This window comes from Lepidochelys kempii, chromosome 11 (genome assembly GCF_965140285.1).
Source record: "Lepidochelys kempii isolate rLepKem1 chromosome 11, rLepKem1.hap1, whole genome shotgun sequence".
Classification (NCBI taxonomy): Eukaryota; Metazoa; Chordata; order Testudines; family Cheloniidae; genus Lepidochelys; species Lepidochelys kempii.
Window position 1 is genome coordinate 47,479,253 of NC_136390.1, and position 27,642 is coordinate 47,506,894.

General features: G+C 39.4%; 1 protein-coding gene across 6 annotated transcripts in view; it reads right to left on the bottom strand.

Moving 5' to 3' along the window:
• PDE1A (phosphodiesterase 1A) overlaps nucleotides 1–19,356 on the bottom strand; it is a 188,525-nt gene extending 169,169 nt beyond the window's left edge. For all 6 annotated transcript variants that reach the window (XM_073306084.2, XM_073306085.2, XM_073306088.2 and 3 more), the window contains exon 1: nucleotides 18,938–19,356. In XM_073306084.2, coding sequence (XP_073162185.1) covers nucleotides 18,938–18,990 — 53 coding nt within the window. In that variant the 5' untranslated portion in view covers nucleotides 18,991–19,356. The remainder of the gene's footprint in view (nucleotides 1–18,937) is intronic.
• Nucleotides 19,357–27,642: the final 8,286 nt, after the last annotated feature.

Genomic DNA, 27,642 nt, shown 5'->3' on the forward strand with positions numbered 1-27,642 from the left:
TGCAGGAGGCTGGGAGGAAGGGGGGAGGAGTGAGGATATGGCGCGCTCAGGGGAGGGGGCGAGGGTGGAGTGAGGACGGGAAAGGTGGGGCAGGATTGGAGGAGGGCACGGCCTTGGACGAAGGGGTGGAGAGGGGGCAGGAAGAGGTGGAGCGAGGGGGGGGGAGGCCTGGGGCAGAACCAGGGGTCAAGCACCCCCCGGCACTTTGGAGAGTTGGCACCTATGAACAATATCCTAACTCAAAAAGTGTTACATTCAACATGAGAGAAATTCTATATAGACCTCATCGTAATAAAGAGGAATTGATCATAGAACTAAAATTTAGAGATTGCTCAGGTGCAAGTAAACTTTACTTGATTACTGTTATGTTGTGGTTTAGGACATAAAAGTAATCAAAGCAGCATAAAATGAGCAATTCCAATTCCTCTTGGTGCTTTAACAGCGCCAGTTTCACAAAGCTGAAGCCAACTATGAGCCAAACGGGAGAAAGATATTAAACAGAAAAATTTAAATGATAATTGGGAGCTGTTGAAGAACATTTTACTAGATGCCCAAAAAGCTTCAATCTCACAAATTAAGAAAGATGGCTCAGCTGCTTAAAAAAAAATAGTCTGGTTTAGAGCGGAAGTGAACACATCAATGTAACATAAGTGAGGGGAAAAGGAACCCAATTGTAATAAATATAAGTTATAAGCTAGAAAATGAAGAAAATTTATAAGGGAAGCAGTAGGACACACACAGAAATCCATGGCTAGCGAAGTTAAGACAATAAGGAGTTTTTCAAGTATACCAGGAACAAAAAGAATCCTAACAATGAAATTAGTCCACTACTAGATTGATATGGTAAAATTGTCATTAATAATGCAGAAAAGGCAGAAATGTTCAACTATTTCTATTTTGTATTTGTGAAAAAGTCAGATGACTTATTCAGGTCATATAATACTAGAAGAAAGTTAATGGCATCCCAGTGTATAAAAACGGTAAACAGGAGGATTTACGTAATTGTAGGTATATCAGCCTAACTTCAATCCCAGGCAAAATAATGAAACTGCTGATACATTCACACAGTAGTTCCATTCACTTCAGTGAGACTTCAGTGAATATGGACTACTCATGGAAATCAGACTTTGCAGGATCATGGCTTTACTTCATACATAGTCTAACAAATTGGTACCTCCCCAGGAAAAGAAAGTCGTAGTTTGGGCATAATGAAATCAGTCTTTCTTGCTAAATAAATTTGCAAGCTTAAACAAATGTATAGTTGGCAGTTTCATAAGGAGACCTCATGTGGCAGTTCTGAACATCTGTCCTGCAGTTTAGTAGGTACACATTAATGGATCTGTTCAGGATAGCAAAAATTAGTAGTTCAGTTCATCTACTTACTCTTTATTCTATGAATATTCACTAGGGAATGCTAATAAAGAAAGCAATTTTCATGAAAAGAACAATTGTGCTTTATAGGGACACTGTCAGGATAGAAATAATGTATTTTTAACATTCCTCAGCATGAGTTACCACCACCTCAGGTTATTTAAACAGAGTTTTACAATCTAACTTTTATTTAAACTGTTCATGCTGTGTATTTACTCATTTGGATTTCATTCTGCTTCAAAGTGAAACTAGACTGGTTTGGTTAGCATCAATTTCTGGAAGATGTCTTATTCTCACCATGCATTATTACTGCATTTCTCTGTTTGCAAGATAATGGTTAAATGCCACCAAAAATCTATACTCTTTGAAGTTGCAAACAGCTACCATTAATATTTTTATTAACACTAGGGGCAAAATTCTCCAAGATATCCATGGCAGATTTTGATTCTAATGGTTTTTTTTCTACACAGACATGATAGACGCATGTACATGTACACAGGTTGTCAAAGCTGCCTCAAGAATTGGTTGTCCAATCTCTATTTAAAATTAATGGGAATTGGGTGTCCAAATTCCTTTAACAGCCTTGAAAATCCAAGCCATTGACTAAACTATCAAATTGAGATTGAACAAAGATATGTACAAATACTTTTGTCCTAGTCTGAGTGATTTTGTTAAAACGAAACCTAAACTTTGGGCTTGGATTACTTGACAGTCCCCCCTGAACACCTTGTCAGAAACCTGGCTAAAATAAACAGAATACTGGACTTTAGGGCCCAATCTGATTCTTATTGAAGTCAGTAGGAAAACTGCCATTTACTTCAATGGAAATTGCACCAGGCCTTCAAATGATAACATTATCCTAAAGGATAAGGAAATAGAAGTCTGCCTGGGAGTAGGTCAACCGTTTTGGTCAACCACCTTGAGTATTAGCCAGTACACAAATATACATGGGGAATAAATATATTTAAACTGAACAAAAGGTCAGTCAATTCAACAGAAATAGGCACAAATCAACCCCTCGACGCAAACACTACGGAAATTTGCAGCATTAGACATCTGGATCAGAATCAAAATTTTCTGATTCAAGCTCTGCAATTAAGTGTATGTATGAAACATGGACCCTTCAGAAATTCTTTAATTGTTGATTTGGTTTAATTTGACATTAGGCTATGGACTCATTAAAGCCATTCTAAAAAGGGGAAGGGGAGACTTGGAGGTGTATTTACCTCTCCCCCCATGGAAGGGGGAAGGAAATCAATGATACATTTTATTTTAGGCCCTTGAGAGACAATCATTCCACTTATATTATTCATTGTTGAAATTATTTAAAATCTGCATGCACCTGTTGTGACACTGCACCCCATACTTGTCATAGTAATATTATTATAATATGGCTATGGAATAATTATGATGTATTGTGTACAAGATAGGTCATGTGAGGAGTCATTGGAAAAGTTATGACTTTCTGAATATGATTATCCTGTTTGTATGCATGTATCATTTTTTATCTGAAGTTATGAATATTGACTAGGGATCTGTATTTCAAATAGGCTTACTCTGGAAAACACCCACAGCCAGCCTTTCAGGTATCATAGAATCATAGAATATCAGGGTTGGAAGGGACCCCTGAAGGTCATCTAGTCCAACCCCCTGCTCGAAGCAGGACCAATTCCCAGTTAAATCATCCCAGCCAGGGCTTTGTCAAGCCTGACCTTAAAAACCTATAAGGAAGGAGATTCCACCACCTCCCTAGGTAACGCATTCCAGTGTTTCACCACCCTCTTAGTGAAAAAGTTTTTCCTAATATCCAATCTAAACCTCCCCCACTGCAACTTGAGACCATTACTCCTCGTTCTGTCATCTGCTACCATTGAGAACAGTCTAGAGCCATCCTCTTTGGAACCGCCTTTCAGGTAGTTGAAAGCAGCTATCAAATCCCCCCTCATTCTTCTCTTCTGCAGGCTAAACAATCCCAGCTCCCTCAGCCTCTCCTCATAAGTCATGTGTTCTAGACCCCTAATCATTTTTGTTGCCCTTCGCTGGACTCTCTCCAATTTATCCACATCCTTCTTGTAGTGTGGGGCCCAAAACTGGACACAGTACTCCAGATGAGGCCTCACCAATGTCGAATAGAGGGGAACAATCACGTCCCTCGATCTGCTCGCTATGCCCCTACTTATACATCCCAAAATGCCATTGGCCTTCTTGGCAACAAGGGCACACTGCTGACTCATATCCAGCTTCTCGTCCACTGTCACCCCTAGGTCCTTTTCCGCAGAACTGCTGCCTAGCCATTCGGTCCCTAGTCTGTAGCAGTGCATTGGATTCTTCCATCCTAAGTGCAGGACCCTGCACTTATCCTTATTGAACCTCATCAGATTTCTTTTGGCCCAATCCTCCAATTTGTCTAGGTCCTTCTGTATCCTATCCCTCCCCTCCAGCGTATCTACCACTCCTCCCAGTTTAGTATCATCCGCAAATTTGCTGAGAGTGCAATCCACACCATCCTCCAGATCATTTATGAAGATATTGAACAAAACCGGCCCCAGGACCGACCCTTGGGGCACTCCACTTGATACCGGCTTGATACCGTACAACAATGAAGAAGCCAGACAGGGCTGATGGCCCATCAGCAGAGACAATGGACTGTGGAATAGTTTAACCTTCTTGTGAGCATTTTGGCCAGCCTGTAAACAATGACTTCTATAACACACTTCAATGCAAGGTCATGTGACCAGACCACAGGTCTCTGGACTCCATCTTGGAATGTCAGTACTTTTCCACAATCTGGTCTGGGAACCAAGTTTTAAAACAAAGGGTTCCTGCCATATGCTTAAACTATATAAGGCAGGGAGTGACATTGTGGTTCTTCACTCCCCACACAAAAAGACTTCTGGAAAGACCTGAGGAACAAAGACTGAACTGGGGGAAGTGCTGGACCCAGGCTAAAGGGATTTGTAGCCTGTGTATGAAAAACCCAGGGTTTGCAAGCTCTAAAGAAAGCGCAGCTTGCCCCTTAAGAATCTTCAGCCTGCTTGTATCATCTCTCAGAGTGAGAATCTGCTAGTTCATATCCTATCTTTCTAGTATTAGACTTAGTTTGTGTTTTGTTTATTTACTAAGTAATCTGCTTTGATCTGTTTGTTATCACTTAAAATCTATCTTTTGTAGTTAAATTTATTTTATGTTTTTATCCAAACTGGTGAGCTTTGACTGGAGTGCTTGGGGAAAATTTCTGGTTGGTTACCACAAGTGTGCATTGTTCTCTTCACATTGAGGGAGAGGCGAACTGGGTATTAAACCCATATACTGGCCAGATTTGACCAGGGCAGGATAATACTGTCCCAGGCTGGAAAGCATGATACTGAATTAATGTCTTCATTAGGGCAATGTTGCAAATTTGGAAGCAGAGCAAGAACCAAAGTCTCAGGTGATCAAGGAAAAGCTTTACTTTTAAATTGTTTTTGAACTAATGGAAAGTTAAAGCTGGTTCTTTGTGTAGGTCACAATTTAACTTGGAGTAAATTTAAGGAGTCAGAGGGTCTTGACAAAAAACATACAGATGAATTATGAAGCCCATAAAGGTCAGCAGGAGAGTTACTAAACTACTAATTTAGTTTCAGTCTCACTCTTTTTCATAACAACCCATCAAGGTAAAGTTCACTGATGATGTAATGTCAGACAGAATGGCAGCAACACATACAATAGGTCACAAGAATTACTATAGGTACAAAGAGTGTTTCACTGTCACTATGCAACTTACTGTACATATAGATAACATGAAGCAATTAACACATTCATATATATATATATATATATATATATATATATATATATATATATATATATATATAGTTTCATGTGAAGGTCAGGATTCTTATAGAAATATTACTGACTGTTTGCTAATTAATTTGTCAGTTTACCCACACACTTGGCTTACTTTTCCACCATGCTCACAGCCTCATTTCTCTTCTCCTTTATTTCTTCCTCCTTCCTCTCCTTTACACCTTCTGTCACCTCTATTTCCCCCATCCCATCTTATCCTTCCTTTGTCAACTCTCACTATCTCTACTTTGGATCCCTATGCTCCTCCCATCCTCAGTTTCACAAACCCCCACCCACCTTCCCAAACTCCATCTGCCTGGAGCTCCCTCCAGATCTATCCTTTCCACCCTTTCATCTTTTCCTTGTCACCACTTCCACACATGTGGACCTACCCTCTCCAGCTCATACCACTTTCCTCTTCTAGCTCTTTCCTACGCTGAATAACACTGCACCAAACTCTTCCCCTCCATCATCACTACCCTCCTCATCCTTCCCAACTGCCTTCTCATCTGATTTTGACTCCTAGATTTCCCCAGTCATCCTCATCAACTGGAAGTTCTTTGGGCCAGGTAGCTTTTATTCTGTGTTTGTACAGCGCTTAGCTTGGTAAGGCTTCAATCCTGATTGAGGCCTCTAGATCCTAGATAGTACAAATAAATCATAATACTAAATGTCAGATACTTGTTTTTTAGAGTATAACAAGCTACAAAGCTAATAACTTTACTAAAGGCCTTTTGAAATGATTTGTAAGTATCCATTCTGCAGAAGTCACATGGCAATATTTTGTGATGGTTTATTCTCGAAGGAATATCACTTGTACAAATACATAATCAACAAATCATTTTGTCATTACTGCAGCTCCTCTTTGCATTCATGGTATCCCAATATTCTTCACTTACCTCACAGAATAGTCTACTACATTTCAAAATTGTACAATGAAGAAATGGAAAATATTTTTCTTTCTCTGTATAACATTTGAATCTTGTTAAAACAATAAATGTTAAGTGTCTGGAATTTCAAAACCTTTTGCTGTTGTTGTTGTTCTTGTTTTTCACCTCTTCCTACAAATGCTGAAATTCAGGTTCTCAGCTCCTGAATTCAGTAAGATTACCACAGCAGGACACTAAATCAAATGGTGATATTTCAAGTGCACCTATATTTCCAATGTACAGCATAACTATGAATTAAAGAGATTCTATTCCTTTAATACTATTTTTGCATACCAGCAACTTAGCTTAGAAAATCACAGACCTATGTTGATTTCCAACTACATAAAAGAAGAAAGACACCTCTTTAATATTCGCTAATCCTGCTATAACAAAGGTCACACCAACTAGATCTGGTATTCAATGTCAGCCTCAGATATACAGTTGTCTATCATGATCAAATTATTTAAATTCACAGCTTTTGGATGAATTCTAAATTATACTCAAGAGCAGAACTAAGTAAATATTTTTGTATTGTTACAACAGTCACAAAGCTTTCTGCAATCAGTTTGCTGGTCTCTTTATTGACTCTGCAAATTTTCTTGGTGACTGTCAGTATTTCTTCACAGGCACCATATTCATATTAAAATGCTTAGTAGCATTTAAATTCCTTTTAAACAGCAGTTTTCTAGGTCTATCTTTACTTGCTTTAAAAAAGTAAATTTAATACGGTTCCCATTCTTAGGTGACTAGTCAGCTGGTAATTTTTTCCATTATTAGCGTTTATAATGTACATAAAAGGAGAAATATTTGAGAATAAAAAATGTACATTTGTGAGCCTAAGCTGCTTTTATGGAAAATTAAACAGCATTTCAGTTGAGAGCTCAAGATTTCCATAGCACTCAGTGCTAAATAGAACATTGGCTTGGATCTCTCTTTGTTATTCCCTCCTCGTTTGTAAATGAACGTAATGACCTTATCTGATGAGTTCTTTAAGGTTCAGCCAAACATTTTATATACACAAAGTACATTGAAACATTGAGTCTGGGGAAGAATACTGAAACAAGTATTTGAAATTCAGTGTTGAGGCTGAACCATATCCATACCATTGACATCTAGATTCTAGACATAGCATGCTTGCATACTGCTGCCATACATACTGTAGAATTTCCAAAGGTATTAAGAGCAAATCCTGTAACCTACTCAGGAGAGAGAGAGTACCCAAATCACAATGGAGCTAGTGTGATTCTACTGCATGGAGGTCTGTGGGGTCTTCTTGTGCGCCAAAGGAATTTAAGGAGACAGAAACCAGCCGGGGGAGAAAGATGGACTTTGGGGTCTGTGAAGCCTATGGTCACAGGACCCCTCTGATTTAAGGGACCTAAAATCCTGAGTGTCATTCGAATATAAAAGAGAAGGGACTTTCCCATCTGTCATGGCACCGCAAGAGGCCAGAGGAAAATTCTCATGGTGCAAGCATTGTGTAGGACAGCCTACAGCTGCCAAACACAGTCCCTCTTGCAAGCTCCATCTCCTCTGATCCCTCACTCGCTCCTTCCTGCCTGAAAAACAACTAATGGTGCCTGGGCAGCTGTATCTTACCTCCACTTGTTTGATGAGGAGCAGCACTTGTACTTTGCCTTCTTTTTCCCCTCCAACTAAGGCATAACCTGGCCTTCTTGTGAGGGACCCTCCCAGTCTGGACTACCACCCCCATCAGGGTTGGCTCCTTTCCAGCCTGTGTGACCAGTCCTGTCTGTCTCCTAAAGCTAAACCTAGTTCCTATTTTAATTAACTACCATCACTGGGTACTGACAGCTTGATTTGATCCAGATAAAATATGACAGGCAAAATTGTCTGGGAAAACCTGATTTTGTGTGTATTCAGATATTAATTATTCCTGATGAAATGGCGTATTTTAGGTCAATCTCATGAGAAAATTTTAGAATTGTAGGTATGCATAAAATAATCCTCAAAAGTGTCTTTAAACTTTTAATGGAGACACTCAGATTTGAACTAAAGAATGAACTTTAGTAATGTGAACAAATCTAATGTGAATCACTGGATGCCCTTCTATTCTCACTTAGCAACTTCTCTTCCCACCTCTACTGTCTGAACTGAAATCAGATCAGTTCTTGGGTTTAGGTAAAGGTAAAAAAGGGAATAAAGGTCAATCCTAATATAAAGCTTGAGGATATGTGTATATATAATATTTTATATTACATTCCCTTATAAAGTCCACAATAGTGTTAAACTGAACACATGCATCACAGAATGCTCACCTATCAAATAAATGTATTATTAATGTACTGCCTTTAAAGAGTACAGTTCGCAGAGATACACTATGCTATAATGCTTAGTAATCTAATTCAGACACCATTTCATTTAAATCAGTTTTTCCTCACAAAAATACATGAAAATCTATTTTTTCACTTTACACTGGCATGATTAAGGAGTTGTATATGAACATTTGGACAACTGTGCCAATATACCTAAATAGTTTTAAGACAGAAAAGCAAATTACAATATTCCCTCCCTCACATGTCTTTAACTGCTCTTGCAGCAATCTCCTTTCAATCTGTGTACAGAACAAACATCCTCTGATATTCTGTCTTCTCAATAGCATCGCCTTGGCCCCACCTATTTCAATTACTGCCCTGTCTCCCTCCTTTCCTTTCTTACAAAATACATGAGCATGCCATCTACCCTCACTATCCAGACTTCCTCTGCCTCCTCTCACCAGGATCTCCTACTGACTGCCTTCCACTAAAACTGCCCCTGACTATGTTTCTAAGGCCTCCTTACTGAGTCAAAGCACATTTCTATTCTTATAAAACACAACTCTGATCTCACACTTGTGAGAATCGAGACTTGAAATCAATGGAGTTACAGGGCTGATCACAGGCCTAAGAGTCCCAGTCATATGGTCTCCTAAGAGACACAACCTTACAAGACCTCTCTCTTGGCCTTCTCTGGGGCCCAAAAGCCCAGCCACATGACACTCACCGAAAACATACAGACCAAATGCAACACACAACTCACAAAATCCTTTTATCTCCAGCACAGGATCTGCAGCTGCTCTCTCCAAAACTCCCCTTCACCTTCCATCTCTCATTTGGAAAATCCTCATCCTCTCTTCCCCCTCATTTCTATTGGTAAACCTCAATAGTTTGTCCTTGTCCTCTTTCTAATCCTCCCCCTTCTTTGTGTAACCTCCTCTGCTTTCATGGGTTTACCTATCATTTGTCTGCCACTGACTGCCAAATCAACCTCTCAGCTCCTTATCTCTGTCCCTTTGACCAACCTCACATCTCCTTCTGCATATCCCATCAGCATTTCAAGTTCAGTCTATCCGAAACAAAACTATTCTCCTCCTTCTCTATCACTATTCACTAGAGGCTCACACACTTCACTGCTTCTGTAGCCCAAGCTCGTTGCACTCACCATGGGCTCCTTGCATTCCTCCATTCCCCCCACAAGATTCTGGTGTGTCATCCTCTCTGTATCCCCCATTCTCACCTCCCTCATACCAGTCTCCCCTATCCTCCTCCCTTCAAAGCCCCTGTCTTGCTCCGGATTGGAAAGCTTGGGCAGAAAGCTGGGGCCCTCTCTTTCTCTCTCCCTTTCAGCATGTATGTTTTCAGGAAGCAAGCAGGATGCTAGTAGAGATGAATGAATAAAGTTTCATGCACTCTCCTCTCCAACTAGTTCCCCCTGCTGGCTGACAACCCACCCCACACCTGTTAGGCATCTCTCAGGAGGGAGAGCAAGGAATATTTTTTTAACAGCTAAGGCATGTTATACATGTTCCCTGTGTACTACCCTTCTATTTCCTTCTATTTTAGGGACATATCTAAATATGTAAATAGTTAAAATTGTATAATTTGTAACTTGTTAAAGTATTTATGGTCTTACTGACTGGGAGATGTGTCATTCGGGGCATTAACGTTTTAAACTCTAGTAGGACAATGGGTAGAGTTGAAATGGTAGAGTGCCAGAAGGCTCCATGTGTCTTTCACGTCTCCCTTCTGGTTTTCTGATGGTCAACAAAATCACTAAAGTTTTGTCCATTGATGCCTCGGACATTCCCTCAGGTTTTAAAATTGATCAGATTAAGTTTTCAGTTGTCCACACTGCATGAAGACAAACAGAGAAATGCCCATCAAGTTGAGTGCAGGGCCTTGCTTCACTTGGCCATTGACTCCAACCTTTGCTTCTTCTCCCAGGCTCACAGCCTCAGTGCCATTTTCAGACCCATTTTCTCCATCTCTCTCCACTAAGCTCTGTTCCCACATAACCAGCATGTTCAGCCTCACCTTCTACACCCATCATCAACTTGCTGCCACCTACATCTCGACTTTCCTTTCCTTCTACTCCCCAATCCCCTTTTGGCTCTCTATGCTGCTCACAGACCTCTTTCCTTTTGCTCCCGCCACATTCTTCTCCCAGTCTCATCTTCACACCTTTCTTTTCACACTGCCCCTGTGCATGGAGAAGTTTCCCTCTCTCCTCTTAACTTCTTCCCATAACCCACTTCTTCCATGAAGACTTTCCAGGCCAGTCTCCTCACCTTCCTGCCTTCAGAAGTAACCATTTAATGAAAAGTCATTTTAAAAATTAAGTGTTAAACAATACCCTGCTCAATAACTTTGGGTTCAGACATCAGTATCCTGTTGTACTCACACTGGAGCAGAAGGGAATGTGAATCCCCACCTTATCCCCTGCACAATCTTCTTGGGGTCACTATTGCCCACCATGAGCAAGCAGGTGGGTAGAACATGCTCGGGGGGGAGTAGGCTGAGCCTCGAGCTCCACCTCACCCAACACACTGGTCAGCAGAGCTGAGGTGGTGCAAGATGAGGAGTAAGATGTGCCCTGTAAAAGGCTGCAGTAAAATAGTTTCCCGTTAGAGCAAGTAGAACAAGTTGTAATTTCTGAAGCAGTGCATGTACGTGTGGCCCTTTGCTCAGGGCTAGAAGCAAAGGGTGGTTCTGGAACCCAGGGAATAAATAATCATTTCATTAAGTGAATGTGCTCCATTCATGTACAATTAACAACTAACTGATCACTAGCAATAATGGAAGACGATGTATATTTGTATTAGTTACAGTACATAATTCCATATAAACTTGTTAAATCTGTAGCACATCTGCTTCTTAATGACATACTGTGAGGAGAAGGAGGATAACAGTTTGGACACATTTGTTTAAGACAATTGTTTAAGTGAAGGGGATAAATATCCCATTTTACCAAGCACTCTCTGAATTGCTCTAAAATCTTTTCCTTTTCTATGCTGTTTACTTAAACAGTAAATTATTCCCTTTTGACTTCCTCTGCTCTTTAAATGATGTTCTTCCTAAGTGGGTAGGGGGGTACTGATGCATTTAAACTAGGTTAGAAGGAAGTTAGCTAAAAAGATGTTCTGTGCGATGGATAGTTATTTACACAAAGTATTTTGACATCAGCCCACTTCAGTATTATATTCTAATAATGGGAAAATATCACAGGACATGATAAAGCCACTATACATAAGTGAATTGCTTCCTTGTTATTGTAAACCACTTCATGAGTCTAATTTGGCATCTTTTCCATGGACTTTTGATTAAAGAGGTGCCGACTCTTGGTATACTCCTGACAAATAGTAACAAACCGATAGGCCCTGATGCAGGAAAGCATCCCTGTTTAGCACATGCTTAAGTATTGTTCTGAACTAGAGCCACAGGGAATTAGAGATCTTGACCTACAAATAGAACAATTTTAATAAATAAGATTGAGCATTCATGCTTTCCCACATGGGTGGGTATGCTTGCCTGTAGTAAAACTCTTGAGTATTTTGAGCTTCAAGAAACAACAAAGAGCCATGTAAGGGCATTACATCGCTGGCTTAAAGGAGAGTTATTTTTTGCTAGAAAATAAATTTTAGTATATTGTTGAAGGGGGAAAAGGAAAGACTTTGCCAACAAATAAGATCTGAAAGAAAGCATGCAGTCTCTATAGTTTATTACATTGCACTTAAGTGAAACAAATCAAAAGCTACTTTATTAGCTTATAAATTGCAACACTATAAACATTTTCTAAAAACCAAACACTGTACAGAAATCTAGAAGATATGACTGAGTTGTCACCTCAGTGTACAGCATTAGTGGAACTGCCTACCTGCACATGGCTGGTGTAAAAATCCCCATTGATGGGCTTCCACCCTGGAACAGCAGAGAGGTTTGGTACCCAATTTTTGAAGCTGATTTTAGCTACCCATAAAAATACCAAGGCAGGATTCTGCAAAATAACGAACCTGCTAAACTCAGAGTTCTCTTGTTCTTTTGGCAACATACAGCAGCTTTGGGGGATTTGGACCTGGTATTTTTTCAGTAGAAGTTAGAGACTCCAGCTGTTTCCTAATCTAATTAATTTGTTTATACTATGTACACAATTCCTATTTACACAGAGCAGAGGTGACAGAAACAGCCAGACTACAAGCAGGTAATTCCACTTGCAGAAGCCAAGACAAGACATCATTGGGCCTAACCCTGTAGCAGGAAAAATCAGCTCTCCTTCTAACCCTCTTTGATTTTCTCCCACTTTCAGAACAATGTCCCCATGTCTGTCTGTCCCTGGTACTCTCTGGAAAAAATCCCTCAGTCCAAAGCCAGATGACGAGCACAACAGGGCTCCTGCTTAGAGATGAGGCCCTAAAGGCATCACCGTGCTACAAGTAACAAATATGACAAAGGGCTTGAGCTGGCTTCTGTGCGAGTTTCCATCCAGAAAAAAAGAGTGCATGCTTGACCAACACGATAGCCATACAGGGAGATTTTGAAAGGCACACACAAAGGGCAGCTAGGTGCCCAACCCCCAAGTTAGGCACCTAATTCCCATCTGTGCATTTGAAAATCTCCTCTTACTGACAATGGGGCTCTAGCCAGCCCTAGTGGAATCCTTTGGGCAAGGGTCTCTGAGTCAGATGGAATTCAATGGAGCTACACAGTTTACACCAGCTGACAAGCTATGTTGAGGCTACCTATGTTTAGCCCCATCTATGGAGAGTTTCATATCAAGTAGTTATATAAAATTATTTATAACACATGTAATTGCCACCTTTCCTATAACACAACTGTTTATTATTATTATTACTACCAATAGCAGTAAATCATTTTGTTTAAAAAACAGTTTTGTTGTTCATATATTGTTAGATTGGTTGAGGAAACATGCTGTGTTTTTGAAAACGATAGCTGATGGGTGGAGTTGAGATCTGTCCAGTCAAATTGCATTTTGTGATGTTGCCTTATAGAATAGAATGGAGTTGTCTGTCTGGCAGAGCAGGTAATCCAGGGCAAAAACTGTATATAATCAGATTTTAAAAGGTAAGCACTTTAGAAAATTGGCTTGGACAAGAATAATCATAAGGGTCTTTTCTTGTTCAAGAAATGCTTTATTGCCTCTTGTCAAGGTTCCTCCCCCACTCTGAACTCTAGGGTACAGATGTGGGGACCTGCATGAAAAACCTCCTAAGCTTATCTTTACCAGCTTAGGTCAAAACTTCCCCAAGGTACAAAATATTACCCCCGTTATCCTTGGAATGGCCGCTACCACCACCAAACTAATACTGGTTACTGGGGAAGAGCTGTTTGGACGCGTCCTTCCCCCCAAAATACTTCCCAAAACCTTGCACCCCACTTCCTGGACAAGGTTTGGTAAAAAGCCTCACCAATTTGTCTAGGTGACTACAGACCCAGACCCTTGGATCTTAAGAACAATGAACAATCCTCCCAACACTTGCACCCCCCCTTTTCTGGGAAATGTTGGATAAAAAGCCTCACCAATTTGCATAGGTGACCACAAACCCAAACCCTTGGATCTGAGAACAATGAAAAAGCATTCAGTGTTTTACAAGAAGACTTTTAATAAAAAATAGAAGTAAATAGAAATAAAGAAATCCCCCCTGTAAAATCAGGATGGTATATATCTTACAGGGTAATTAGATTCAAAAACATAGAGAACCCCTCTAGGCAAAACCTTAAGTTACAAAAAAGATACACAGACAGAAATAGTTATTCTATTCAGCACAATTCTTTTCTCAGCCATTTAAAGAAATCATAATCTAACACATACCTAGCTAGATTACTTACTAAAAGTTCTAAGACTCCATTCCTGTTCTGTCCCTGGCAAGCGCAGCATACAGACAGACCCTTTGTTCCTCTCCCTCCTCCCAGCTTTTGAAAGTATCTTGTCTCCTCATTGGTCATTTTGGTCAGGTGCCAGCGAGGTTACCTTTAGCTTCTTAACCCTTTACAGGTGAGAGGAGCTTTCCCCTGGCCAGGAGGGATTTCAAAGGGGTTTACCCTTCCCTTTATATTTATGACACCTCTACTATATGAAATTTTTTCCACAGGTAAATTTCAAAAGGCTGGCCTTTTTAAAGTCTACCTCATGTGGCTGTGCCATTAATTAACTTCATGCCAACCCATTTAGTATCTCTAACAAGAAATCACTGTTTACAAGTGAAAAATAATTTTTCATTTTTAAGACTCTTTCATTTATTTTGGAATATTACCACCTTAAACTTCTAAATTACACTCACTTAGTATAAAATACATGCCTAATCTGTGCCTGCAAATTCCATGCGCAAGACACAGAGTGACATACATCCAAAGCTATTGGTATACACATGAACATAATCTACCATCTATATCACAACTAACATCTAAAAAGCTGCTAGAAGCTAGGGATAGGTAACCTAGCTGCTCCATTCTTATCTTTGAGCTTTCCCTGCACTATTAGGATTATTGAAGCAGAACCAAAAGTGCAGAATATCTTTTTTTCTCAGTGTCCCACAAAAAGGACATACTGCATGCTCTTAATCTACCTTGTTGAGATTTTGTCCAATCTCATGCAATTACGAAATTTATGCTAGCAAACCAGCTGCATCAATTATTTTGTTGTTTCATTTGTCCCTCAGTGCCATTTTCAGTGCAAGTTTTGTCTTTTCATGGAAAGAAAAATCAGTGGGAAGTATTTTCTTATCTCTGGTAAATTATTGATCTGACTTCCTTTCAAACTCTAACACAGAAGTAAGTTACCAGCATGTGTGGTTATGTATAAAATAGCGTGTGTGTCAACGGTTCATTAATGGCATTCCATTCAATTCAATGACCATCCCTGTCTTATACATGAGACCGAGGAAAAGTGTTGTGAGTGGACACAAGACCATTGTAATAAAAGAAAGCAAACAGGGTGATTTGAATTTCGGGGGAGAGCATGGTTTAGCAAAGCATGGCACTCTGGAGTTCTATATTCTACCACTGATTCTTTGTGTTATCTTGGGCAAGTCCATTAGCCCCTCTGCCTCAGTTTCCTCGCATGTATTTACCTATTTCACAAATATACCATGAGAATTAATACTTGCAAGATGCTCTGAGATCCTGGTATGAAAGGATCTAATGCGCAAAACATATTTTATTCTTCAGTTTAAAAATATCAGGTGGGATATTCTCTCTTTGCAAAGCCAGAATTTGTTTGGATCAAGCTAGCTCTTATCCAAAATACCAAATTTGGAGGGAGGGATCTTTTTTTTGTGAGGTGTGGAAAAGAGATAAACGGTTTTGGTGTTGGCCTATCTCTGACCATGATAGATAAGAATAGGTGACTAAAGAATTAAGTTCAGCTCGTGTCTCAAGTATGGAGGCCAAAGTCAAGATTACAGGATTGAAGCATAGCCCAGTAATTTGGGCACTAGCCTGGGACTTGGGAGATCTGGGTTCAAGTCCTGCTCCAATGCAGACTTCTTGTGTGACCTTGAGTCAGTCACCTAGGGAACTGAGGCACATAGAGACTATCTGTAAAATGAGGATAAGAGCACTTCCACACCTCAGAAGGGTGTTTGAGGATAACTACATTAAAGATTGTCAAGTGCTCTGATATTACAGCCATATAAGTGTTTTACACAGAAATAACTGTCTTTCCTGAGCTTATACATCAATGGTTAAGGAAGCTATCTGCTATCTGCCCCTGAAATAGAATTAACATACAGAATTTTGGAAAGTTTGAAGCTCGTCTGTATCTGACTGCCCACCCCTTTGAATGTACAATTGCATTGCCTGGTAAACAGCTTGTCTGCTGGGTCCTGACCACCTACTGAATTTAAGTCCCCTGACCACTAGGTAGTCTCCAGAGCACAAGAAATTTAAGGTCAGCAGCAGACGTCATCTAATTGGGAGGCTACTCTGCAATACAACAAAAAAACCCACAGTTTAATAAATTTATAATTTTGCTAGACACTAAAAATCATCTCAATAAAGACACCGAATTTATGGCTTACTACAACAAACAGTAACCCACTAACCCTGCCTTTTTGCACTATGACTACAGGGGTGGTTAGTGGGCCACTTCAGCTTGAATGGTCCCTTAGAATATGTGCTAACTACTTATACTAAACCCTCTGAAACCTTACACTAAACTATCTGTTCAATCTTGAATTTGGCTGTGACACCCTTAGTACCTTTCCCAGATCTGAAGAAGAGCTCTGTGTAGCTTGAAAGCTTGTCTCTCTCACCAACAGAAATTGGTCCAATAAAAGATATTACCTCACCAACCCTGTCTCACTAATATCCTGGGACCAACACAGCTACAATATTTCATATGATAACATCTTTATTTACTGCATGTGACAATTTTTATGTCACAAGGAGATTTTGTTCCTGTTTGGTCTTGACTGAGGAAATACTTCTTAAAAAAATTCTGTAGTATATACACAGTTCCTGTGACTGAGCAGTAATAAGAAAAGGAGTACTTGTGGCACCTTAGAGACTAACCAATTTATTAGAGCATAAGCTTATGCTCTAATAAATTGGTTAGTCTCTAAGGTGCCACAAGTACTCCTTTTCTTTTTGCGAATACAGACTAACACGGCTGTTACTCTGAAACCTGAGCAGTAATAGCTACTCAGTGAAATCTTAGGGTGCCGTCCATGTTAGGGTTTTTTAGTTCTACGGCCCTGCAGTTGCCAGCAGCAGCAGTTAGCTGTTCATCATTTAGAACAGATTTGGGGGAAATGGGTTTGAGTAGAAATGCTGAATAATAAAAGTAAAAAGTAATAAATAGAAATACTCTGTTCATTTAACATTTACTCCCAGAATACGCTTTGGGAAAAATTCCATAAAATAGCTTCAGTAAACTATTTGTCTCTGACTTAGCTACATCTTTGAGCTCTGGCAGCAATTAAAGTCATCACAGAAGTGCTCTGAACATACCAGGAAGTATACACTCATTCACCCATGACTATAATTGCTTCAAAAGAGGGTGAAGAATGTGTGTTTTAGACAACATTTGTCAAAGCTTATTGGATAATTACTGAGCATCTTAAAAATAATTATAGATGTGTGAACAGATATATATTTGCCTGAAACTATTAATTTGAATGGAAAAGGTGTCATGTTAAGAAAATATTACACATTGTTTAATCTTCAGTCAAAACCTTTTTACATTAAAAATATTTGTCTTTGATAAAAGAAATGCAACATATTCAGTTTTAGTCATCATGAATATTGTGTGGCAAATCCACAAAATCCAAGTTATTCAAGTTTACAGCTGATATTCCAGCTACTTAATTTACACAATGCCTTAGAATTTCTGATTTTCTGCTGGTATCGTATTCTAAAGATTCCATCCCCTTCCTTCTCCCCCAATATTTAAACAACCACAACAGAAAATCCTGGTACAAGTACTTGTCTGAATTTCCTCTGAAGCTCAGACACCAATTATTACTGCATTTGCATAGTTTATGACATCATCCATTAAATTACAACCCTGTACATGCCATAGTGCCATCTATAATCTTATATTTATCTATCATATCAGCACTGTGACTACAATACCCTATCAATGTCATCATGTTCTATCCAGTAGGATTGAGAGCTGTGTTTAGGATGTCACTAGTAAAAAACAAAAGTGTGAACTATTGTAGCTTTATTTTCTTTTTACAGCCATCAATCCCTGTTCATAGCAGTAGAACAATGCTATTCCCATGCAGGTTCACTAGCTTTCAAGCTAGTTGAGTCAAGAGGGAAGAGAGAGGATTTTTGGAGTATTTGATTATGTTAGCCAGATCTACACCAAAGGACTTTTACAACTGATTAAATATACTAGAAATCAGAAAGCAAAGAGATAAAATAAAAACAATCTCATAAATTACCAGGATATTTCACAGATAAAATATACGTAGAAAAGATCACACAAAACACAAAACTAATTCTGATTCATTAATCTTCCTCCATAATTATTCCTATGAGCTAGCTATAAAATGCATTGTTTAATCACATGTAGAACTTAGCTTTAAGTCCCTGTGAGCAAGCTACTTCACTCTGAAAGGTGTCTCATTTCCAGCATGAAAATTCTGCCATTCAGACATAATCAGCCAAACCAAGCAAGAACAATGTTCTGCATTTAAAGGGCTTAATAATTCAGAAAACATTCGGAGAAATGCCTGTGTGGTTTTTTAGTAAATAAAAAAAGTTTTTCAAGTGCCATGCCTCTTTCACAAGGAAAATCTCTCACAAAAAACTGGAAAAAGTTGATGATGTTAAAAACAAAAACAAAAAAAAAAACCCCAACTTCCACAAAGTTTCAGTACAAGCTGAAAGAACAATTCCAAGTTACTAAAGCATCTAATGTTTTAGTGGGACACACCAAGTTAAACTTGAGGCTTAATCCACTGAAATATTTTCTTTGTTTCTGTATATTTATTAACTTAAGTTAATAAATAAGCATGTAGGGGAAGAGTCTGGAACATTTCAGTTCAAAGTAACAAGAGCATCACTTACCTAAAAATAGGTCTTTGGAGATGCTTTTTCTTGATTGTAACACAATCATCCATTTAAAGGGGGGGGGAATGACTTCTTCCTGCAAATAACGCCAAAAAACCCAGGGAGTAATCTGGAAACTTGTTCTTAGCTACTGTGCTGCAGAGAGCACACAGAATGAAATTTTGGTGCTGGGGGAAGCCTCCCTCCCTCTCTCTGACAGAAGAGCAAAAAAGGGCCATAGAGGCCACATAAGACAGGCACGTCTGTGCACTACCAAACCGTGCAGGCTATCCAAAAACACTGGAGTCAAGTTGATCGAAGGAGGGAATTGTACTGGATTCCTTTCAACTGTGGAAAGAAAATGTGAAACTTTGCCAAGTTTTACCCAGGTAAAAATGTGTTAGATTAGTCCAGCCATGAGAACACTTCTTACACATGCTGGTCAAAGTCTTAAATGCAGTCTCTCTCTCTCTCTCTCTCTCTCTCTCTCTCAAACACGCTGTTCTGAGGCTCAACTTTTTCTTCAAAATAAAAGTTGTGCAGCTGCCTCAACATTCCCATGCGAGTACCTTCAGAAAGTTTGTTCTGTTAAAAGAACTGTATACAAATTAATGAAGACTGATGGATCTGGTTTCTGGGGCTGGCTCCACTTCAAGAGATCGTAATTATTTTACAATCTGGCTTTTATTCACTCTGAATGATGTGTGGATAATAACTATGCAAATTGAAGCACTACTCATAATTTTTGGCACTCGTGACCTAATAACCTACAGTTGGCTGAAGCAGAGAATGGTGTTTGCAGCTGGAACCATTACGACACAAAAGCAGACCTTCCCTGCGGGAGCGAGGAAAAGAAAGACAGCTGAGTTCAGTTGACAACACTAATGCACCACCGTTGTATGTACCAAAAGACTTCAGAGGATTCAAACAGATGAAACAAGATGCTAGGAGCTGACTGACATCAAACTAGCATAAATCAGGAGGAACTCAAATGGTGGTAATGCAATTAATTTGGGGTAAGTGATATGGTAAAGAGGCCACAAAAAAAGCCATTGTAATTTAATTTTTTGTGAACTTAAGATTGATATCACACATGATTAAATTATACAATGTAAACACCAAATTAAATCTGGAAGGTGTCATAAATACAGCAGCAGAACCAAACGGCAGGATAAGTCATGCCAAGAGGTGTCCTAGATTTTTTTTTAAGTGTTTAGGTTAAAAAAAAAATACCACATTCCATGTTAAAAATTATGAATTCTGCAAAATGTCCATAAAAGAACAATACATATAATCATTAAGAAATACTATTTAGGTTTTTTATACTGCTCGCATCACAGTGGTATCTGAGCAATTTAGTGCTCACTCTCTCATTGTGCAGGCCTTCTAGTAAAATCTCAAACATTTTCTTGAAAGACATTCCCTTGAAATCTCATCTATCGCTCACTGGTAATCATTTCTTCCTTAGCCTCTTGCAGGGCAATTTTCAGAGACACACATGGCGCTTATTTCCCATTGACTTTTCATGGGACTTAGCTACAATTAGTGCCTTTGAAAATCCCCTCCTAGATTGGATATTTCTTGTTTATAAAGCAGATCAGTAGTGTGAGGTGGGTTGGTCAGGGAACACACAGAAACTGATCCCCTCACTATGAAAGATTCTGTTTCTGCATTAGCTGAATAATGTAAGCCACACATTTTTCTTACATGGAGAAAATCTAAGAGTATCTGCTGAAATCTTGGTCAGTCTTGCAGCCATCTAAAAAGGTACAGACAGAGGGCCCTCTCCAGTCAGTCACCATAATCCAGTATTTTCTCCTACACTACAGTTAGACCCAGAGGTAGAGAGGACTATGGAATCCTCTGAGATCAACTAGACACCCTGTAACTTTGTATTAAAATCCAGCTCCCTAAAATCCTCAGATAGCTCCCCCAACAGCTATAGCCCTGGACCACCCTGTCAGAGACAGGGTCACATTGTGGAGGGGGATTCATTTCAGATGGAACGTGTATAATTTACTTGTGAAATGCCTGTGTGGTTTAGAAAGGAATAATGGCAAAAAGAGTTCCTTCCACAGCCCCAACAACATGTGTGGAGGGACTCCAATGAGATCAGAGAAGGGACAGATTGTCACAAGAGCGACAGGACCACTTTCCAAGCTCACCAATTCCCACCTGCTTTCATCAGTTAAGGTTGGCCAAATTATTTGTCAAAAATATTTGACAGAAAAAATTAGGTTTTGATTTAAAAACATCTTTCATAAGAACTGTCTGCTTTCCATGGAAAATTTAAACTCTGTGGGTGGTTTGGATTAAATAATAAATATTATTATTAATAAATACAATAAAAATAAAAATGAGAGGAACATCCAAAACCCAACAAGTTTCAATTTGGAAATGCCACTCTGATGCCTCATGGAAGTTGTAGTTCAACTGCCTCATGTTACCATTCTCCTCTATGCAACTGGACCTCATCTCCCATGATTCATCACAGACAGGGGCTCCCTTTGTGCAATCCAATGCTTTACCAAGAGAGGAGATCGTGGTGTATCATGTAGTCCTACTAGAAAACCAAACCCATAGGGAATAATGGGGACATGAGGCACCTTGGTAACATTTCCAAATTGTATATTTCAGTTTTCATTTCAAAGCTTTTGACAAAGATGTTCAGTTTTTTATTTTTCACTGAAAAGTCTAAATTTTCCATAGGGGGAAAAAACCCAAATATTTTCTGACCAGCTCTGTCCATTAGGTTTTACACTCCCTCACCTACCTGCTTCTATATAATTAGACGCAAAAAATTGGATTTAGCTACTTAGCTATAAGCGTCTGCATTTGACATGTTGGACTTTAAACCATTGAGTGCATTGGCTTTGTTTAGCATCCACAGGAATTTACAGGTGTTAAAAACTTCCCCATATTGTTCACTAAGTCCAACAGCTATAATTGGACTTAGATTTTTTTAACATCTATTTTTTGGAATAATTAAAAATAGCAATGGATTTCTACACTCATTTTTTAAAAAAGCCCATGTCTCAAATTGAAAAGATTAAAATGAGATTTGTTCTTTCAAAAATGGTATTACATAGTGATACTGTCATTTTATGTTGTAATCAGTATCTTCATTATTAGCATTATTTTAACTTCATCTTCTGTAGCCTGTCTGTACTAAATAAAGGATATTTTCTGACACCTTAACAAGATGATGTCATCTTTACTCCGAAGTTATAATGTTCAGTATACGGACATCATTATATGTATGCATTTAGAAAGCATATGGCAAAACAATTATAATGTATTCAGTAAAGACTGAAATTTTGTCCACCATAGCCAATAATAATATTGCACTGGCTCAGAGCCAGGAATGCCAAGTTTTGACTTGTGTATCCCAGAACTATTTTAGCATCCTAAATCCCAAAGGAATTTGCTCCTTCCCACTTTCTTCCCCCCCAACCCACCTTCCCCTTGCTTTTCCTCATCACTAAAAATGCCAAGTATAAAATGCTAATGAAAACTGATAAAATCCTAATAAATAAAAATAAAGTAATGAAAATGTTTTTCAGAAAAGTTATTCACACTGACAAGTGACTAACTTCAATAGTCCATCTTCACTGGCATCAGCAGGAGCATAAACGGTGCATATTTTACAGTGTATTGCCCTGGAATCTGGGCCACCGCTCCTCATTACCACATAATTGCAGCTAACTGTAACAGGCTTTTGGCACTCAGCATACACCACCTTTCAATGGCCCTGACTCAGCTCCTGTCTTCTGCTACCTTGTGATTAGACAGGAACAAGATCGGGTCCTAGAGCAAGTTGCAGTTGGGTTGCAAGGAAATGAATAGACTATCATTATCCATTATTGAGTACAGTGGTATGTAGTTAATTTGAAGACAAATATTGATTGGAAAAAAATGCTGTTCTGGTTCAAGATATCAATAGATTTTTATGGGTTTCAGAGTAACAGCCGTGTTAGTCTGTATTCGCAAAAAGAAAAGGAGTACTTGTGGCACCTTAGAGACTAACCAATTTATTTGAGCATAAGCTTTCATGAGCTACAGCTCACTTCATCGGATGTGAGCTGTAGCTCACGAAAGCTTATGTTCAAATAAATTGGTTAGTCTCTAAGGTGCCACAAGTACTCCTTTTCTTTTTAAAAGATTTTTAGTGATTTTCGCTCACTTGAAAGAATCTATGTCTCATAATATAGACTGGCAAAAAACCACTGGGAGAAATTCTTATTCTTGTCTTGTTCAGGGTAGGTGGATGGTAACAATGGTTGTAAAGCTACTCATACTCCAAAAATTACTTTTAAATATCGAGATTCATGCAGGAAATTAATGGTGGTAATTCTCTCTTAACACTTACCCTTCCAGATCTCTTTTCCCAAACTTGCAATCTCTGAAACAGTGCATGCACAGCGGTAAGTTGCCAACGTTTTAAAAAAGGGCTCCCTCAAATGTTTTCCACCTAATTTGGTGACACACCTGTGTAAAACAAACCTTCTACCTTCCAAAACCATCAACTAATACTATTCACATTCTGAACTTCTCCTTACCCCCACAAAAATAATTCGTCTAGCAGCTCTATACTCCTCCCCAAATTCAACAGTCTTTCCAGCCCCCTCCTTTATGACACAGTGTTTTCTGCTCCTCAGCGCTTCCCTATCTAGCAGTTGTTCTTTACAGTAGCAGCACTGGTGAGAGGTGGGCACCACGCAACCTCTGATGACAGTGGTGTTGCCAGGTGACTCCTCCTGCTGTAGGGTGGTTGGCTGGGTTGCAGGCTCCTCTGGTATGGGTTTGGGGATCCCTTAGGAATGGCTCCCCTTTTATTCCTGAAGTGCACAAGTCTCCCTATCTGCTTTTGTGGAGGAGCAAGCATCCCTTGGCACATAGGAAAAGGGAGGCTAGGATGAGATGGTTTCACCTGGATGGTGTGGAAGTTCTAGGGTGGGTAATGCGTTTCTAGGCTCCCTCCCATTTCTTCAGATTCCAAGCTGGGATGGAGAGGGACAGGCAGTCACTAGATGTGGGAAAAGGCAGGCTGCAATCTCTTTAGAACTCCCACTCAGTGCAATAAAGCTCAGCCCTATATCTTCAATATGCTGGAGCAGCTGCTGGATGAGGGGCGACTACATGGTGCACTCCTAGAAGTGCTACTAAAGACAGAAGAAAAGTTCCCCTGGTAGTAGCTGCCATGTCTACATCAATGGTGGGAGTGCCTACAATGCAGCAGCTGCCTGAGTAAGCAGCAACCAGCTCAGCTCCAGCCTCAGAGAGGAACCATAATTTTAAAAAGCAGGGGAGACCGTAGCATTTTGGGGTGAGCTGTGTCCCAATGGCTTGCATCTCCTCCAGCAACATAATTAACTGCTCTCCACCATGATCAGACCATGCACAGAGCTATCTTGAGGATTAGGGTGAAGGTGCAAGACAACTGTCTGGAATATACCTCAAACTTAACTGACTAACATAAAAATATGGGCATGACTGAAGGGGGAGGGGAAATCTTCAGGATTCCCCAGCCTCCTGCTGCAGAAATGGAGCCTAGATGCTTCTTATCTTCAGTCCTCCCAAAAGAATTATATTTTCAGGCTAACTTCACAAGGAAAAGGCCTAATACCTTCCTTGAAATGAAGACTGATATTTGTCCTTCATGGAGACCCCAGGGAAGCTCTCTTATGAAAGGGTTCCAGCTGACCATGCTTATGTTCATCACCAATGAGTTCCTTAGGACAAATGCCTAAACTCTGTCCAGGATCAGTACTTCCCTGGTCTAATCAATCATTTTTAGTGCATCCAGTGCACAAAAAACAGGCCAGAACTCTCACCTTTTTGAGACGGTTTGAACATTTGCAAGCAATGAAAAATAAAAAAGGACCTGACCAGAGAAAGTTAAACATACCAAACATGTTTCAGTTTATAAACAATGAATGAGTCATTGTTTCCTTCATGCTCTCCACTTGGATTTCTTGCTCTTGTTTTTCCCCTCTTGGAAATCTTTGTTCATTCATATTTTCAGAATCACATTTCAGAAAATCAATGTCTGCATTGTTTTAACCACACACTGCAATGGGATTACTTAAATGAGCAGATTTCATAGCTTCTGGAAGAGAGCATGCTGTACCAGCACCCCTTTATGATGCAGGCTAATTATGCTGTTCTCTTTTCCTGCAGCTTTTAATGTGGGTACAATATAATTGGCTTTATTACTCATACTTTTATTTTTCATGTCAATTTAGTGCTCATATAAATTGTGAGACTGACAGTCTCAGAGAAGGGAGTCTTCTGCTTATCCAGGAAACAGGTATACCACAAACAGTAACAGTGTAAACTTCTCTACATGGCCCATCAACATGCTCATCCCTAGTGGAGGTTTTTCTGACAGTTTTTCCATCAATAAACATACTTTTTTAAAAAATTATAGTTTTCATGAAAAATTAAGAACTTTATTCACAAAAAAATTTAATCAAAACTTTGACATTTTTATCAAAATCACTGTGGAAATTCTTCATTTACCAAAACCCCATTTTTCAGTAAGAAAACAAGTTTCTATATATGAAAAATGATTATGATGATTTTAAAATCAATTTTAATACATTTATTTTTATCCAATTTCTTAAAATCTGAGTGATAAATGTCCAGTGACAAATGGGTTCATTTCAAACCCTACAAAAGTGAACTGTGGAATGCGTTCCTGGTCCTCCACAGTTACCAGAAAGAACCAGGATACATCTTACAAAGGGAGCTTAATAAATGGAAGCATTTCCCAATCAGGGAGTTCTCTTCATACTGCTTAATGCATGGCTCTGTGTGTTTATGTCCTCACACTACATAGTGTCAGAAGTGAGTGAATCCCTTCTTCTAAAGAAAGGATAAGGAAGAGAGACCTCCAGACTGCCTGGTGGTGAGTGAAAAAATGGAAAAATCAGGGAGACGACCAGTGAAAATGGCAGCAGGAAGTAGGCAGAGCCATGTCTCAGTGCAGCATTGGAGCCCATAGTGCAAGTGACTCTGTTAAAGAAGTTTGATTTTGACAACTCAGGCAGCTGGCCTTGGTGAACTGAGAGATTTCAACAATTCTGGATGGCTTCTGGCTTAATACAAAAAGCGCCAGAAACCAGGTAAATGTCCTGATATTTGCCATGAGCGATGCTGATGATGACATCCTGTGTGCTGTACCTCTCACTGATGAGGGAAAATAATATACCAGAGTGAAAAAAGATTTTGATGCCCATTTCATAGGCAGACAAAACATTATATATCAAAGGGTCAAATTTCATAGAAGGTGCCAGGAAGAAGGGGAAAAAACAACCGAGGCCTTTATTACTGCAGTTCATAGTCTTGCTGTATGTTGCAAATTAAAAGACAAATTAATAGGAGACAAGATAGTTGTTGGCATAAGACACACCAGTATTAGCACAGCTTCAGATAGATCCAAATCTCACACTAGCGAAAGCTATAGCAAAAGAAAGAAAGAGAAAGAAACAGCAACGTGACTTACATGACAGCAACACAGGGGAGACTGCATCAGAGAGCACTGACACAATAAACAGAAAAGAATTGTGAGAAGAGCAGTCTTAAATTTATATACATAAGAATAGTGAATTAAAGCATGGGATGCCCAAGAACCTTAACGTGAGGGAAGAAGGGAAAGGTGCAGAAGATATGGCAAGACGCCACAGCTGGCAACAATGTCAAAAGTGGCAGAAGTTATCAAATGCCACAAAATGAGACATTTTGCAATAGCATGCAGATCGCTAAGATTAGTGGAAACAATACAAGAGGGAGTGATATCAGATGACAATGAGTCCATAGTTTTAGGGACTATTTCCTCAATAGAACAGACAACACCTTGATACATATGCATGAATCTCAACAGTTGAAACCTTAAATTTAAAACTGATATTGGGGCAGCAATCACTGCAATTCCAAAAAAATATCATGGCAGATCTCCATCCCAAGACCACATATAATTGTACGTGGAGCTAGCAATACTGCTTTTGATGTTTGTGGCCAGTTTTTTTGGAAACTGGAGAAATGATGGAAAGTTCTTCAAAAAATATGAAATACAACGCCTAACACCACCCCTACGAAGGCTGGCAACAATAAAAGGATTATACCTAATAGAGAAACTGGAATTCATAAGTGGCAAAAAGCAAACTAAAGAAGATACACCTTGATCTATGAATGCTTTCGGGAGAGTAAAAATTAGAAATTGGTGCCATTAATGACTCACCTTACCTGAACCCCCAAGACATTTCTTAGGTAAGATGACTCCTGGACATGAAAGCTCATTTTGGGAAATTCCTACCAAAATTTAGCTCATCTAAAAAACCCATGAGGGTCAAAACATGTGGATCTCCCATGCGGGAGACGACAACCACATTTAATAAAATAAAAACTACTGACAGCTCCACTTGTTTCGACACAATAGCTAGTAAACTATCCAACAACAGTAGCAGCTGATGCATCTTCATATGGTTTAGGAGCAGTGCTCACAAAAGCAGCCAGAAAGAGACCAGTTGCATTCATATCGAGAAGCCTCATAGAAACCGAGCTGCGGTACGCTCAACTGAAAAAGGAAGCATTAGCAGTCATTGGGGCACATGAACAGCTCAGTGCCTATCCGTTAAGCTTCGATTTTAACACAGAAAAACCACAAGCCCTTAGTATCATCACTGGGTTTAAAACCATTGGCTGAGCTTCAAACTAGGGTT